The sequence below is a fragment of the Calonectris borealis genome, chromosome 2, assembly GCF_964195595.1.
Source record: "Calonectris borealis chromosome 2, bCalBor7.hap1.2, whole genome shotgun sequence".
Lineage (NCBI taxonomy): Eukaryota > Metazoa > Chordata > Aves > Procellariiformes > Procellariidae > Calonectris > Calonectris borealis.
Genome location: NC_134313.1, coordinates 20,584,904 through 20,601,247, shown reverse-complemented (window position 1 = coordinate 20,601,247; position 16,344 = coordinate 20,584,904). Strand labels below are relative to the sequence as shown.

Genomic DNA, 16,344 nt, shown 5'->3' with positions numbered 1-16,344 from the left:
TTCCCCAATACTTTAAAGCAGTATGAATACACACGTGTGTGCATATATAGGTGTAGCTGAAAATACAAACGTATATACACACACAGCTCTTGCATATTCAGAACGCAAGTAATGCATTAACAAAAGCTAGTGGATAATGTATATTCATCGTAGCATAATAAAAGTGACACTAAAATGATTCATTTTTAAAATCTGAGTTTCTTGCATTGTCCTTGACAATTCCTTGCAAATGCCAATTTAATTCGATTGCAAAAACACACTGGAATTGTTTATAAAGGATATTTTGCCTAGAGCATTAGATCAGTAAAGATTATGATATTTTCCAGGTCTACATCTGAACTTATTAATTATCTCTATTGTCACATTTTAATCAATACCCAGCTATCACATCATGGTAGACATCTTTGTTAAAAGAAAGTAATTTTTCAGAAGTAGCTTAAACCTTTTTTAAAGGAAAAAAATTACGCCAGCAGATACTTCTCCAAGCAAAATAGTACTAAACCTTGATTTTGAAATTATTGCAATAGTCTTGACCAAGACTTGGTTGATATTTGTTTTTTCTACCTCAGAGACTGCAGCTAAGTTATCTTTTGACCTTGCTGATCTTATCCATAGCACAAATGCAGATGACTTGTATGGGGAGGAAGGGAAACAAATTTCACCAGATTTCCAGAAAGCTGTGGCTTTCTGGAATGGCACATGGGACTGGCTGCACAAAATTCTAAACCTAACTGCAGAAGCAGTTTGCAAAAGCAATCCTACTAGTCTAGAGTGCAGTTGTTAGTATTTGAAGCAGCTCATATTTGGGTATGCAAGACCACATTCCTTTTGGGATAAGGGGAGTAAGTTTCTTAGTTCAATTCAGTTACGTGTATCTGCCCTACCCAGCAAGAAGATGAAATAACACATGAAAAATCTAGGACCACTGATTCCATTATCAGAGAGGTGACCATGCACATTTTATTCTCCCACAGAATGAGGAAAACCTTGAAATGAGAATCAGAAGCTGACGTTTGCCACTGTGATTACAGCAATTTAATTCATAAGCAAGTAGTGATACGTAAGTTTGGGATATTAAGGTTAACAGTTTAACTCAAAAAAACCAAACCTATCTAAAGTATTTTATGTGGCAGAATTAGACAGCAATAATTCAAGTAAAAATTGTTACTACATGCTAATGTGTGATTGACTGCAGGCTTCAAGTTACTCTAATCTGTGTAACGAGAATAGAAAATATAAATTGACAGAAGGCTAGGAAATTCAGAAGTTATAGTAGTAATAATGTCCATTATTGAAACAAAGCACAGCAAACTGAAATGAAATATAAGCTTCAACCTTATCTGTTACTCTCACAGGGTCTGCCATTTCACTAATGAAGAACCACTTTTTGACACAGGACATACGTACAGATAAAACCCTTCCTCTCCTCCTTCACTCTCCTGCAAAAAAGCACCCTGGGTCGAGGTAGGGGGAGAGGAAGGATGTGCAGATCTCTCTCCTTCCATCTAGAAGGGTTTGTCCAGATCATTTGGATCTTGTACACACAAAGACACAGGATCAGGGGATGCAATGTGCACTTTAACACAAGACCACACGTGAATACATATCAACCCCCTCCAGTAACTACCTCTGTAAATTTTTATGTTGGCAGATAAAAAAAACTGTACAGGGGTTTTCACAGAAATGAACAAGGAGTGCAATAGTGCACGTCTTGGCAACAGATGTGACCTTGCAGTGCAGACACACATCAGAACTTCACCCTAACAGAAAACTCCTTAACATAACAAGGCTTATTTTAAGGAATTTCTTGATTCTATTTTTCTATTTTGTTTCAGTAGCATAGGAAAGATGCGCATTTGAAATGAACAGAAATCCTTTAAAATAATTTAAAAACCCCTTTATTAATAAATTTAACATTTTTTCCAGTTATTTAATCTTGTAGAAGAACACAGGATACATTCCAAATATGCAGCCAAGGAAAACACTGAAAAAGAGTACCAGAAATAAATACTGCAAGTCTGTAATAGCCAAATATTTCCTCAGAAATTCTGTAAACAGATTGTGATTGGGACCTCTTAGGAAGTACTGTGTCTTAAAATGTAAGATTTCAAGAAATAAAATCCTAGAAAAATTGAAGTATGGTTCTCAGAAAACCACCTCTTTTAAATATCCACATTCTATACTTTGTATAAGCCTACATTAATATGCTAAACAAATAAGCCTTAAAATTAAATTAACACAGAAATGGAAATGCTGATAGTAAGTGCCTCCCTATGGCTTGCAGCCATTTAATTATAGTAGCTTGCTGTGCAAACAGCATGCAAGGTTCCTCAAGACCACAAATCTTTTAAATAATACAATCCTTAACTCTCACAGAAAGCAAAATAAAAGAGAGACTATCTGACGTATCCTTTCTGAGAACACCATGATTGCAAATAGATGAGAAACATGGATAAAGGGATGAACCTCTTCCCCATGTTCAGTTGTTCCCAGGAGCAAACAGGAACTCCCTTGAAACAGACACACGTTTGGGCAGAATGTGAGTTTTAGTCATTACATATTACAATACAGCCTCTGAAGATGTAACCATTTTACTGGACTTTTTTCCCTCTGTTGCAGGAGACAGCAGAAGTATGTTTCCAGATGTCTAACCCACAGCAAGGAGAATTTGACAAAGAACAGCTGCAATTCTCATCTATATTGAAGCTTCCTGCAATAGACCTGTGGTGACAAAAGCATGTTGCCTATGAATCCTTCACTCCCTCTTCATTCCTCCATTCCCCAAACATCACAACGTGTTCTTAACTCTGTGTTCCCCATGATTAAATGTCAGGTTACTAAGTAATATTCATCTAAAACTCAAAGCACTTACTTTATGCTGCAAAATAATCAACTACATAAAATCCTTTCTAAAGGACCTCTGCATGAATTCTACCACCTTGTTTGACATTATTGCCCAACAATGAAAATTCAGATGCAAACCAGTCATGGAACAGTAATACATTCACTGAGCCTTTTTAAAAAAGCATTTTCAAGACAGTTTTAAAAAAATAGAATGAGAAGGGAAGGTTTGCAAATCAAGTCTGTTTTAACTTACCCAGGTAAGAGTAAGGAAAAACTTTTCAATATTGGGCATACAATATAATACTGCTGTAAGGAAGAAGAAAATCAGGTTCCTTGAAAAGCTACTGAATTTGGAGGGTTTTTTCCAAGCCACAACTGCTTGTCTCCCTCTTAAATTCTCAGTATACTATTTAATCATTTCACCGATACAAGTCTGGAGAATTTACAGGGAAGTCAAAACAATCACAACTAAGAAACTGTCAGTCCATAAAAAAGGAACACTTACCTTCCTCTCAATAGATTCTTACAGAGGTCTGAAATAATACTGGAAGAGATGCAAACTATTAGGCCACTTGTATTTTTGTCTGTCTCAGTAATTTGCGTCTGTCTCAGTACTTTGGTACCACAGACCACAGCAGCTTTCCTGCCAGTACACAATATACTGATTAGGCATTCTTTGCTATGGAGTTGTAAGCAAACCAAGAAAAAACAACAACCCAGGGTGCAACTGCCACAACTGACCCTTTTTGGGTTTAACTGTATTGACAATGTCAATTTAAAAAAAGAAACAAAAATCTCCAGATACAACTTTTCAACAAAATTAACCATGCCAGTTTGTTAAACAGAAGCATCCTCATGCCCTGCGTACTCTTACATTGCATATACCACATTTGGACTTGTGCATCACCGACAGAATGATTAACTAATAACACAGTATTTACAATGATATCTGAGGCAGAAGCAGCACTTCTGAGTTTCCCATCTCAGGTTACAATACAGGTGCTTTTTCTGTTAGCCATTTTCTAATTGTAAATTAGTCACTCAAGATGAAGTACAATGTCAAGTGGAAATGACACAACTGAGAGAATAACTAGATCTTGACTAATACCATTCAATATGTAATCACTGGCTACATATTCACCCTTATTTTCTTTAAGAAAAAGCTACTAAAAGCTAAGTCTCTTAAAATGTGAACAGGTTTCACTGCAAGCATGAGTAAGTCCCAAATCAATAATCTAAAATCTGCATATACAATGAAATTATTCCATTTGAATTAATTACCTATATAAGAAACACAATACTCCATTCACTCCATTCACATTTCACTCAATACTACTGAATATTGAAAAATTAAATCATTTTTTTGGCCAATAGTATTTGAATTTGGCATTTTTTTTCTTTACGATACACACTTCTTTACTTTGCACATCATATGCTTATAACTCAAGGCTTTATTTTCTTTATCTGACTACTACTTTCATAAGTAAACAGTGGCATTTAAAAACAGAAGTGAATGCTCAAAACTCAGAAGTATAGCAAACACAGTCATTTGGAAAAAACAATGCATAAATCTATTCACCTATGCAATAGTAGCCTCTGACGATTGCTTTGAGAAAGCTGTTAGCACAGAAGACATTTTCCCATAGCTCTGAGAAAGCTTACTTCAGTGACAGTAAAGTTGAAAAACTGTCTCACTATCTCACAGACAAATTATAATGAAAAATTTTGATTCCCCTGTAAAATATCTCCTTTTTAAACTTCAGCAAATTGTACTGAACTTCTCAGATCATTTACCATTGCCAGTTCTTTAACAAATGGTTACACAAACTACAGCAGAATATACTGAATAATTAATTTCCAGAGTTCACCTTTATTAAAAACAAGGTTTTTGTTGTGAGAACAAATAATCTCTCACTTGTAGCTTGAAAGCCTAAGATAGGATCATTGGCTTCCAGGGTTGCTACGAGCTGCTTAGCAACCTGTCCTACTTGTCTTCCTTCCTTCCTGTTGTAGAGAACTGTGGACAGAGGAGTCGGCTGACGATAGATGAAAACTCGTCGCAAGCACTCACAAAGAGCAGCGTAGGAGTAATCTGGAGCACAAGTCATGAACTTCTTGTCTTGCTTTGATGCTTGGACATAACCTGCATAGCCCAAAAAGAAGTAGAAGGGAGAAGTAATATATTGGTTTCAACAGCACTCTAACTGGCTAAGACAAAAATCAACCTTAGCTTAAAAAATAATATGCAATTAGTAACAAAAAAGAAAGAAAAAGATATATGTTGTTATTAAATAAGCCAATAGTTTCTGGAGATATGCGTTAACCAATTTAATACCAATATTACATCTTCCTATACATCTTCCTAACTGGCGTCTTTGATGCGCACATATGTACAGCTAGATAGTGTTCCCACCTCACAAGTTCTTCCATTTTCTCAGCAGGATCATAAAGCATGGATACACATCTTGGCCCAATATTAGCAGTCTAAGCAAAAGAACCCTCTCTCTCTCCTCATCCCCCAGTTTGTAGTTACATTTACAATTTAAGATTTCCGAGTCTACCTAACCTTGAACAGACACTTAAAACTTGTCTTCTATTTAGAACTGACGGAAAAAACCATGAGTTACTTTTCAACACACTGTAATATTTGTTAATATTCACTTCCTTTTCCTTTTCCATTACAGAACTCGGTTAGTAAACAGACTTATTTCAGACTGATTTCCTTTCACACTTTTGTAGAGAGACTTGAGACACAATCTTTGCAAAGTGATCCGCCATCTTTCTGAAATGTTATTTGCTTCATTTCCATTGAACAATGCATGGCAATGGTTATCACTGAAAGACAGAACCTAGAAAGACAGCATGCTAGAGTTTACTTTTTTTGCTTCTCCCTCTTTCCTTATTATCATAGGATAGAGGTCAAAGTACTTGCACTGGGGCTGGCTAGGATAGGGTTAGTTTTCTTCACAGGAGACCATAAGGTGCTGTGTTTTGAATTTGTGACTAAACCAGTGTTGATACCACGTGATTTTTTGGCTATTGCTGAGCAGTGCTTGCACACTGTTATGACTTTCTATCTTTCCAGCTCTGCCCACTCCCCAAGTAGGTTGGGGATGCACAAGAAGTTGGGAGGGGACACAACCAGGACAGCTGACCCCAACTGACCCAAGAGCTCAACCCACAAGCTTTCTTGCTTTTGTTCTTCCTTCTCTCTCCCCTATCCCACTGGGGGCAGGGAGGGGGAATGGAGAGACAGCAAGTAGCTGTGCGGTGCTTCGGTGTCCACGAGGGCTAACCCACAACAGTACCATCACAATTTAACAGTGCATTTTCATGCCTTGAGGGTGTTTTGGTTGTTTTGGGTTTTTTTAAAATGTTAACCCTAAGGCTTCTAAATTTACAAATGCTTGCTACTGTCCTCAAAACATGATCTCTGTTCAAATCCAGCTTGACAGTTTTCACCACAAAACAATTAGTAAATATATAACTAGACTATCAATTGACATGATTGCTGTACTGGGAAATATTAGGACAGCCAGAAGAACTTTCCGAGTGTAAGTTAATTAATTTAATTCATATATTTAAACATTGGCACTAACAATAAAAGCAGGATTTAAGTATAGGCTTGCAGGTAAAAGAAGCTTTTGAGCCAGGGGACTTGTATTTAAATGGGATTTCCCAGAAAGAAAATCATAGCCTCTTTATTTTTTTTAAAAGACAAATCTAAAAAATGTCACTGTCCTCTATTTTTCTATGTATCTGTTATAGATACAACCCTGTTAGATACAACCCTGTTAGGAGCAGGGGATTTATACAGCAAGACTAATGAGTAGTCAGTGAAAGATACAGGCTTCTTCAGTAAACTGTGGTAAGAATGGGCAAGATCACGCAACTGCTCCTTCAACCAGCAGCAAATCATTAGACATTAGCAGCCACCAATTCCTTTTTTTCAACAGAAAGTTGTTAGGACAGATATATAGAACAAAAAACTTGGTCCCTTCAGTTTCCCTTTGGTTCCTTCCTTAGGTTTCAGTCCAAGACTTGAACTGAAAAATACTAATTTTTCAGTCATCATCTTTGTATAGCTTGTTAAAAACTAATTCCAAAAGTTCAAGCAGAGGAAGAAGGAAATAGGGCTACTATCATTGCTTTGGTCAATATAATGAATACTGTAGGTTTTGGAAAACTAGCTGTTTAATCTAGAAAATACTCATTTTTACTACTAGCTCTTGCAAAGTACTTCTAAATTTGGTTGTAGATAAACATCACCTCTGGCACATAAAAGGTGAACTAGATTAGTACAGAAGTGTAAACTTCAATATAATACTGTAAAATGATAGTACAATAAGGAGAAAGTAGAGGAACAATGTTGGTTTTTATCACCTTAGGTACAAAAAGCTCCAAAATATCATAATTTCCTTCCTGTTATTTTCAAAACAATAGAAACACATTCTTAAAACAGTACTACAAAGTCAGCATAGAAACTTGAAACTAATAGTAATTTGAAAATACATCTTAATCCTTATCATCCGCTTGTTTCCCAGCATAATGAAATTTGAAATGAGTAAACAAAGAAGAAATTGTGAAATTAATCTCTTTTGTTACAGGATTTGTTAAGATGCTTACAGCTTAGTTGGATCTCAAGTTAAAATAACAGGCTATTAAAAAAATCATTCATATTACAAAACTCAATAAATTGCAAAAACTCAGAACAAAACCATTTATGTGTTATAGTAACCTATGTGAACTCTGTAGAACAGCTAACATCTTCCTTTTCATTTTGGACCCAGACTGAGAGTGGTGTGGTCAACAAATGTATTTGGGGAGGGAGGGAATAAATTGTCACACTCATGGCATTATTAAAGGAATGGGTCTAGAGAACACTTAGAGAACATGAAGACTGTAGTTGTCACAGCAGAAGTAAATTCTGGACTAGATTAATTTTCATGAAAACTGATTTATCTGTTTCTTACTTGACAGGTACAATACTGGGCTATGTGGACCATCCTATTTGATCTGATAATGGCAATTCTTACTCTTCCATCCATGTTTTTCAAAGTACTTTCTGCTTCTTTAGGATTCTGCTTCCAACAGTGAGTAACAACAAATTCTTAGTCCTCATTGCAAGAACACAGCAATAACTAATGTTTCTTCACAATCACATTTTCTACTTTTCTGGCAGTCTGTAATTTCAGAACAGTCAGGGATTTCTTGAGCCAGAGCTGGCACAGTCATGCTCTTGATTGATTGATTTTTCCTGTCATGATGATTTTTTTTTTTTTTTCAAATTAATGAAAACTTTCCGTGTCCACAACGTTTTGCAGTAGAGGGTTTCATAGCTTAAATGCGCATATGTGAAGTATTTCTTTTAGCTTCTTTTGAACCTACTATGTACCAGCATCATTTGATGCTCGTAGCTCTTATAACAGAAGAAACAGTGAACAATCATGTCCAATTCTTCAGACTTGTCACCTGGGACAACGAGATAGGAAAAATCTAAAGGTCACTTATTAAAACATCTTACCATAAGCATATACACACTTAGACATGTCATAGTGAACTGCAGCTGTTCCCCTGATGATTTCTGTGTGAGTGTTAAGGTGCGGATTGTGCTTTTAAGTCTTTAACTTGAGTTCACTTATCCAAGGAGCTCTTCTTTTTACTGTGTAGTACTGTGCTTGCATCCTGTATATGCTCTGAAAAGGCTTATTTTTCTCCCAAGGCATAAATATTTTATTTCTTATGCTTTAATATTTCTAAAATTAAGCTAGCCAATGCTGCTATCAACAGAATTATAGTACCTTTCAATTCAAATTTAATCAAGTGAAATATCAACAGGAGCCATATTAAGAGTATTCAGGTAGAAGAGTCTCAGATAGAGGAGTGTGACATAGAAATTAATTTCCTACCTAAAGCATTAAAAGTTGCAATGTGTTCCCACATGTTCTCCGGTTGGTCAGAGTGGGGCTGCCAGAGAAGAGCATCAACATCATGCCTCAGGCAGAAGCATGGCATTTCTCTGGGATCCACAACAACTGAGAAAAGATACTGGTTGCTTCCAAGATTAATCTGAAAACAAAACACAGAAACACAAAATACTGATTCAAAGCATAAATAGCAGATTCCGTCACACATACTGCCAAAGTTAGATGTTCACATTTATTAGTTGACAAAATGTTTGAATACATTATGCTGCATCCAACTGATCAACAGCTCAATACACTACAGGTAACTAATAAATCTCAAGCAGATGCAATTAAGTTTCTTGTGATAGTATTTAAGGAAACATTATGTCCACTACACAAGCAAATGGGAATGTGTTTTGTGTAGAGATGGTTTTCTAGGATAGAGGATACTAACCTACAACTACTGATGTAAGGAAAAAATTCCTTCTAAGTAATCACATCTGGTTTTCTGCAGTGCCAACAGGGAAGGAAATACTGTCCCTCTGCAGTAAAAGTTGGTAAGCACTGGAACAAGGATTAGTTAGAATACTAAAATTATGAAATGTCAACAATTTTTTATTTACTCAAACTACTAAATTTCAGATTAGCACACTCTTCCATCAAATACGTCTAGATCACCAAAAACATTCAATAACTACTTCCAATTACCAGGAATGACCCAATTATGTAAGAAAGACAAGACAGGCATATCCTGCTACCTGAATAGACAACAGCAAGAATAAACAATAAAACAACACATATTTTGAGTTTTCTGTGTAAACCCTTCTAAAGGAACTTACACTTTTAATGTAGCACTATGATTAGCAAATGCTCAAAGAAGAAAGAACAATCTGTTCCCTTAAGGTCTATCAAGAAAGAACACTTAGGAATTCCAGTTTGTACTCAGAGCTGATCTACATTGTTCATGTTACCAGATGAACAAATAAATTTGAATTATTTTTTATATCCAGAAGCTATGTCTGCAATGGTAACATGCAGGATTATACCGTAATACATGGTACAATATATTACTCCTCAATGAGCATTTCAGATGCTGACATTTGTTGACTAATAGTTCTCAAACAGTTGTCACAGCACTCTTTTTATTACATGTATTGTGGCAACAACTATGAATTGCAAGCCTTTTATGCTGTCATTGTACAAATGTCACAGGATGGGGTCTCTGTCCTGAAGACCTTAATTTAATCTTCATAAGATCCAGTGGACAGAAACAACAGCTATTGAGACCCAGAAATTTGTTTACTCGAGGTTATACAGTCTATGGCAGAACTAATACAATTATTTCAGCTGATTAAGTTCAAGTCTAATGGCTCAACTTCAAAACAGCCTTCGGGGGACCCTTCCTGAAGCGGCGAAACAGCGGCAAAAACCGCGAAGGCAACAGCGCAGGGAGCGAGAGGGTGCCCCAGCCCCCCTCCCCCGAGCCGGAGGAGCGAGCTCCTGACGAGCGGCAGCTCTGACTCAGCGTGGGCGGGGCCAGGAGGGACAGCGGCCAAACCCCCTCAGGTACAAGAGCAGCCCCCAGGGAGCGCGAGCGACCCGGAGGGCGGGCAAACAGGGCGTGGCGCGGCAGTTTGCGCGGCAGTTCGCGCCGGCAGGGCGCAGCCCCCCTCCAGGCTCCAGAGGCGAGCTCAACTCGTGGTCGTCGCCCTCCCAGAAGAGGACCTGGCCATGGTATCCACTCGGCCGAAAGCCATCGCCAGGACAAACGTGGCGACCCAGACGGAGCCCCTATGCAAACAAACATCTGTCCAGGCCTCCGGCTGCAGGGAGTGCCTGAGGCTGTCCCTTGTACAGGAGGGCAGCAGAGATGACGCCTGTGTGCGCTGCGACCAGGTGGAAGATCTGCTCAGCCTGGTGGCAGAGCTGAAGGAGGAAGTCGAGAGGCTAAGGAGCATCAGGGAGTGCGAGAGGGAGATAGATTGGTGGAGCCGCACCCTGCCGTCCCTGAGGCAAGGGCAGCACACGGAGGCTCCGCAAGAAGCGGAGGAACCCCTGCCCTCTTGCTGCCAGGTAGAAGGAGGAGACCCAGGCGATGGAGGGGAATGGACACAGGTCCCTGCTCGGGGTGCCAGGCGAACCCCCGGCTGGCCTTCCTCACCTCAACCTTCCCAGCTGCCCCTACACAACAGATATGGGGCTCTGGAACTTGAGGGCCAGACGAACGAGGATGCAGATGAAGGCCCATCCAGGGGGTTGCCCGAGGCGAGGCAGCCAGCCCCACACATTACGACTGCCTCCGCTAAGAAAAAAAGGAGGGTAATTGTCATTGGTGATTCCCTTCTGAGGGGGACGGAGGGCCCAATTTGTCGGCCAGAGCCATCCCACAGGGAAGTCTGCTGCCTCCCTGGGGCCTGGGTGAAGGACATTACTAGGAAGCTCCCTAGTCTCGTGCAGGTCTCCGATTACTGCCCGCTACTGGTTATACAGGCTGGCAGTGAGGAGGTTGCAGAGAGAAGTCCCGAAGGGATCAAAAGGGACTTCAGGGCACTGGGGCGACTGGTGGGAGGATCGGGAGCACAGGTAGTGTTTTCCTCGATCCCTTTAGTGGCAGGGCGGAACACCGAAAGGAACAGGAAAACTCATCGGATCAACACGTGGCTCAGGGGCTGGTGCCATCGGCAGAATTTTGGCTTCTTTGACCACGGGGAGGTTTACACGGCACCGGGCCTGTGGCGACGGACGGAGTTCAGCTGTCTCACAGGGGGAAAAGGATTCTCGCGTATGAGTTGGCCGGGCTCATCGAGAGGGCTTTAAACTAGATTCGAAGGGGGAAGGGGATAAAACCAGGCTCACTAGAGAAGAGCCTAGGGGCGGCACGCCAATGTCGGGGGAGAAATCGGCAGCCCAGCTCAAGTGCATCTATACCAATGCACGCAGCATGGGCGGCAAACAGGAGAAGCTGGAAGCCATTGTGCAGCAGGGTAGCTATGACTTAGTCGCCATCACGGAAACATGGTGGGATGAGTCGCACGATTGGAGTGCTGCAATGGATGGCTATAAGCTCTTCAGAAGGGACAGGCGAGGAAGGAGAGGCGGTGGAGTAGCCCTGTATGTTAGGGAGTGCTTTGACTGTCTAGAGCTCAATGGTAGTGATGACGAGGTCGAATGCTTGTGGGTAAGGATGAGGGGGAAGGCCAACAAGGCAGATATCCTGCTGGGAGTCTGTTATAGACCACCTAGCCAGGACGAGGCAGATGAAATATTCTACCAGAGGCTCGCAGAAGTCTCCCAGTCGCTAGCCCTTGTTCTCGTGGGGGACTTCAACTTTCCGGACATCTGCTGGAAATACCACACGGCAGAGAGGAAACAGTCGAGGAGGTTCCTGGAGTGTGTGGAGGATAACTTCCTGACGCAGCTGGTAAGCGAGCCCACCAGGGGAGATGCCTCTCTTGACCTGCTGTTCACGAACAGAGAAGGGCTGGTGGGAGATGTGGTGGTCGGAGGCCGGCTTGGGCTTAGCGACCATGAAATGGTAGAATTCTTGATACTTGGTGAAGTAAGGAGGGGGGCCAGCAAAACCGCTACCATGGACTTCCGGCGGGCGGACTTTGGCCTGCTCAGGACACTGGTCGAGAGGGTCCCTTGGGAGACAGTCCTGAAGGGCAAAGGGGTCCAGGAAGGCTGGACGTTCTTCAAGAAGGAAGTCTTAAAGGCGCAGGAGTGGGCTGTCCCCATGTGCCGCAAGAACGGGCGGGGAAGGCAACCGGCCTGGCTGAACGGGGAGCTCTGGCTGGGACTCAGGAAAAAAAGGAGAGTTTATCACTTGTGGAAGAAGGGGCAGGCAACTCAGGAAGAGTACAGGGATTGCGTTAGGTCGTGCAGAGAGGAAATTAGAAAGGCAAAAGCCCGGCTAGAACTCAACCTGGCCACTGTCGTGAGAGACAACAAAAAATGCTTTTATAAGTATATTAATGACAAAAGGAGAGCCAAGGAGAATCTCCATCCTCTATTGGATGCGGGGGGGGGAACGTTGCCACCAAGGATGAGGAAAAGGCTGAGGTACTCAACGCCTTCTTTGCCTCAGTCTTTAGTAGTCAGAGTGGTTATCCTCAGGGTACTCAGCCCCCTGAGCTGGAAGACAAGGACGATGAGCAGGATAAACCCCCCATAATTCAAGAGGATGAAGTTAATGACCTGCTATGCCACCTGGACGTTCACAAGTCTATGGGGTCGGATGGGATCCACCCGAGGGTACTGAGGGAGCTGGCGGAGGAGCTTGCGGAGCCGCTCTCCATCATTTACCAGCAGTCCTGGTTAACTGGAGAAGTTCCAGACGACTGGAGGCTTGCCAATGTGACGCCCATCTATAAGAAGGGTTGGAAGGAGGATCCGGGGAACTACAGGCCGGTCAGCCTGACCTCGGTGCCGGGGAAGATCATGGAGCGGTTGGTTTTGAGGGTGCTGACAAGCCATGTCCGGGACAACCAGGGGATCAGGCCCAGCCAGCACAGGTTCATGGAAGGCAGGTCCTGCTTGACCAACCTGATCTCCTTCTATGACCAGGTGACCCGCCTAGTGGATGAGGGAAAGGCTGTGGATGTGGTCTACTTGGACTTCAGTAAAGCCTTTGACACTGTCTCCCACAGCATTCTCCTAGAGAAGCTGGCGGCTCACGGCCTAGACAGGTGCACTCTTCGCTGGGTAAAAAACTGGCTGGACGGCTGAGCCCAGAGAGTTGTGGTGAACGGAGTTAAATCCAGTTGGCGGCTGGTCACGAGCAGTGTTCCCCAGGGCTCAGTACTGGGGCCGGTCCTGTTCAATATCTTTATCAACGATCTGGACGAGGGGATCGAGTGCTCCCTCAGTAAGTTTGCAGATGACACCAAGTTGGGTGGGAGTGTTGATCTGCTCGAGGGTAGGAAGGCTCTGCAGAGGGACCTGGACAGGTTGGATCGATGGGCCGAGGCCAACTGTATGAGGTTCAACAAGGCCAAGTGCCTGGTCCTGCACTTCGGCCGCAACAACCCCAGGCAACGCTACAGGCTTGGGGAAGAGTGGCTGGAAAGCTGCCCAGAGGAAAAGGACCTGGGGGTGCTGATTGACAGCCGGCTGAACATGAGCCGGCAGTGTGCTCAGGTGGCCAAGAAGGCCAACGGCATCCTGGCCTGTATCAGAAATAGTGTGGCCAGCAGGAGTAGGGAGGTGATCGTGCCCCTGTACTCGGCACTGGTGAGGCCGCACCTCGAATCCTGTGTTCAGTTTTGGGCCCCTCACTACAAGAAGGACATGGAGGTGCTGGAGCGTGTCCAGAGGAGGGCAACGAAGCTGGTGAAGGGCCTGGAGCACAAGCCTTATGAGGAGCGGCTGAGGGAACTGGGGTTGTTTAGCCTGGAGAAGAGGAGGCTGAGGGGAGACCTCATCGCGCTCTACAACTACCTGAAAGGAGGTTATAGCGAGGTGGGTGTTGGTCTCTTCTGCCAAGTAACTAGTGATAGGACAAGAGGAAATGGCCTCAAGTTGCACCAAGGGAGGTTTAGATTGGACATTAGGAGAAATTTCTTTACTGAAAGAGTGGTCAGGCCTTGGAACAGGCTGCCCAGGGAAGTGGTTGAGTCACCATCCCTGGAGGTATTTAAAAGACGTGTAGATGAGGCCCTTAGGGACATGGTGTAGTGGGCATGGTGTGTTGGGTTGACGGTTGGACACGATGATCTTAGAGGTCTTTTCCAACCTCTATGATTCTATGATTACTATGCCCATTCAACAGGCATACAAATTCTTCAGTTGTATTAAAACTACAAAAGAGGTGAAATAATCCTCAGTCTCCATTAGGGCCAGATGCAATCATGAAATGAGGGTTACTAATTTTCTAAGCAACTAAGAGGCAAAGAAACACTAATAAAGATAACTTCAAGAGCTCCACTAATAAGGTGCCTTAAGGAGAACAAAGCAGAAAACAGGAGGCAGGTATTGTATTGGTGCAATGTGCTGAGCAAAACAGAAAGTATGAAGTCCTAGTCCCTCAAACTTCTTAATATCTGAGAAAGGTAAGAAGTCAGCAGAGGTCAGGCAGATGACACCGACAGAAGTGAGTGGAACAGACCTTTAAGGAGCATAGGAAAGATAGGCAGAATGAATGAGAAACAACTTGAGAAAGGGAACGAGTTGAGACTTCTCATACATTCAGCTCAAGACTCACTCCATGAGCCCCTATTGCATGCTCGCAGTGGCATCTGCTTCTCTGCGAAAAAGTGAATCATGGGGATTGTGCATCAGACACACTGGTGTGATGACACTCCACAGGGTCATGGACAGTCAGTTACAGTATGATTTGACCAGAAGAACCTGCTACAAGGCCCAGCCTCCTCAGCTGTGTGTCATCAATGTGACCTCTGTTCTGCTGCTGAACAGCTAGCCTCCCCAAAAGTCACCATTATTACTTCTACTTAATTCCCCCATCTCCCAGGTAAGAAAAGCAAGTTGTTCTGGAGCACCAGAAGGAAATGAAGCTTGGCTTCCTACAGCCTGGAATTACATTTCCCTAAGCTTTTCTTCCCCAGAACTCCTTGTAGATTTCATCTCTTCTTGTTTTTAAGCCCTTTCCTCCCATAATCCCTACTTGCTTTGTTAAGTATGAGGTAGCATAGTCTATGACTAATCCTGAGCTTTCGCTGTGCTTACAGGCCAAACAGCTGCTGCTTTTTAAACTGTATATGGACTGAGTTACTTTGGCTGGCTGCCAGACACCCACCCAGCCACTCTTTCACTCCCCCTCCACAACAGGACAGAGGGAGAGAATAAGATGGAAACTGAAGGCACATCCACCTGTTCTGGTGTGGGGTCCTCCACAGGATGCTGCATGGATATCTGCTCCACCGTGGTCCTCCATGAGCTGTAGGGGGACAACCTGCCTCACTGTGGTCTTTTCCACAGGCTGCAGGGGAATCTCTGCTCTGGCACCTGGAGCACTTCCTCCCCGTCCTTTCTTCTCTGACCTTGGTGTTTGCAGGGCTGTTTCTCTCACATTTTTCTCACTCCTCCCTCTCACTGCTGCTGCACAGCATTTTTTACCCTTTCTTAAATATGTTTTCCCTGAGGAGCCACCAGAATCCCTGATGGGTTCAGGTGTGTCCTACAGGGGGTTCATTGGAGCTGTTTGGAACCAGCTGTGTCTGGCACAGGGCAGCCCCCCTCTTCTATGCAGAGGCCACCCCTGCAGCCCCACAGCTGCCAACACCTGGGTATGAATACCCAATACAGCTCTACAATGTATAGAGCACGTATAGGTGTCTCCCCTTTCCTATTGTTGTACCTCAACTGACAGAAGTTAAGCATCTTTGAGATGGGATAACAGACACAGCACTCTTCTCATCCACAGCTCACTTCATTATGCATCAGTCCTTGAGCTAAGGGAGAGGGTCAAACTCTGAGGAACCAACCCTTATGATTTGAACCGAGGAAGTAGTTTCAGAGAGAATCAAAAAACTGCACAAATGTTTACGACACTACAGTAAAATCCCAACTTTAGCACAAAAGTAGCTTTGAAGTCACCAGCAATCACCATTTTCAGCCAAAGATACAACAGTATATA

General features: G+C 42.8%; 1 protein-coding gene across 3 annotated transcripts in view; it reads right to left on the bottom strand.

Moving 5' to 3' along the window:
• Positions 1-1,882: 1,882 nt before the first annotated feature.
• The window catches only part of NUDCD1 (NudC domain containing 1), a 57,683-nt gene continuing 43,221 nt past the window's right edge, over positions 1,883-16,344 (bottom strand). For 2 of the 3 annotated variants that reach the window (XM_075141262.1, XM_075141263.1), the window contains exons 9-10: positions 8,754-8,913; positions 1,883-4,987 (exon numbers count right to left, since the gene is read on the bottom strand). In XM_075141262.1, the coding sequence (XP_074997363.1) occupies positions 4,695-4,987; positions 8,754-8,913 (453 nt within the window). In that variant the 3' untranslated portion in view covers positions 1,883-4,694. Of the gene's footprint in view, positions 4,988-7,817; positions 8,317-8,753; positions 8,914-16,344 lie in introns of all 3 variants that reach the window. The other variant, XR_012672274.1, reaches the window with a different exon arrangement.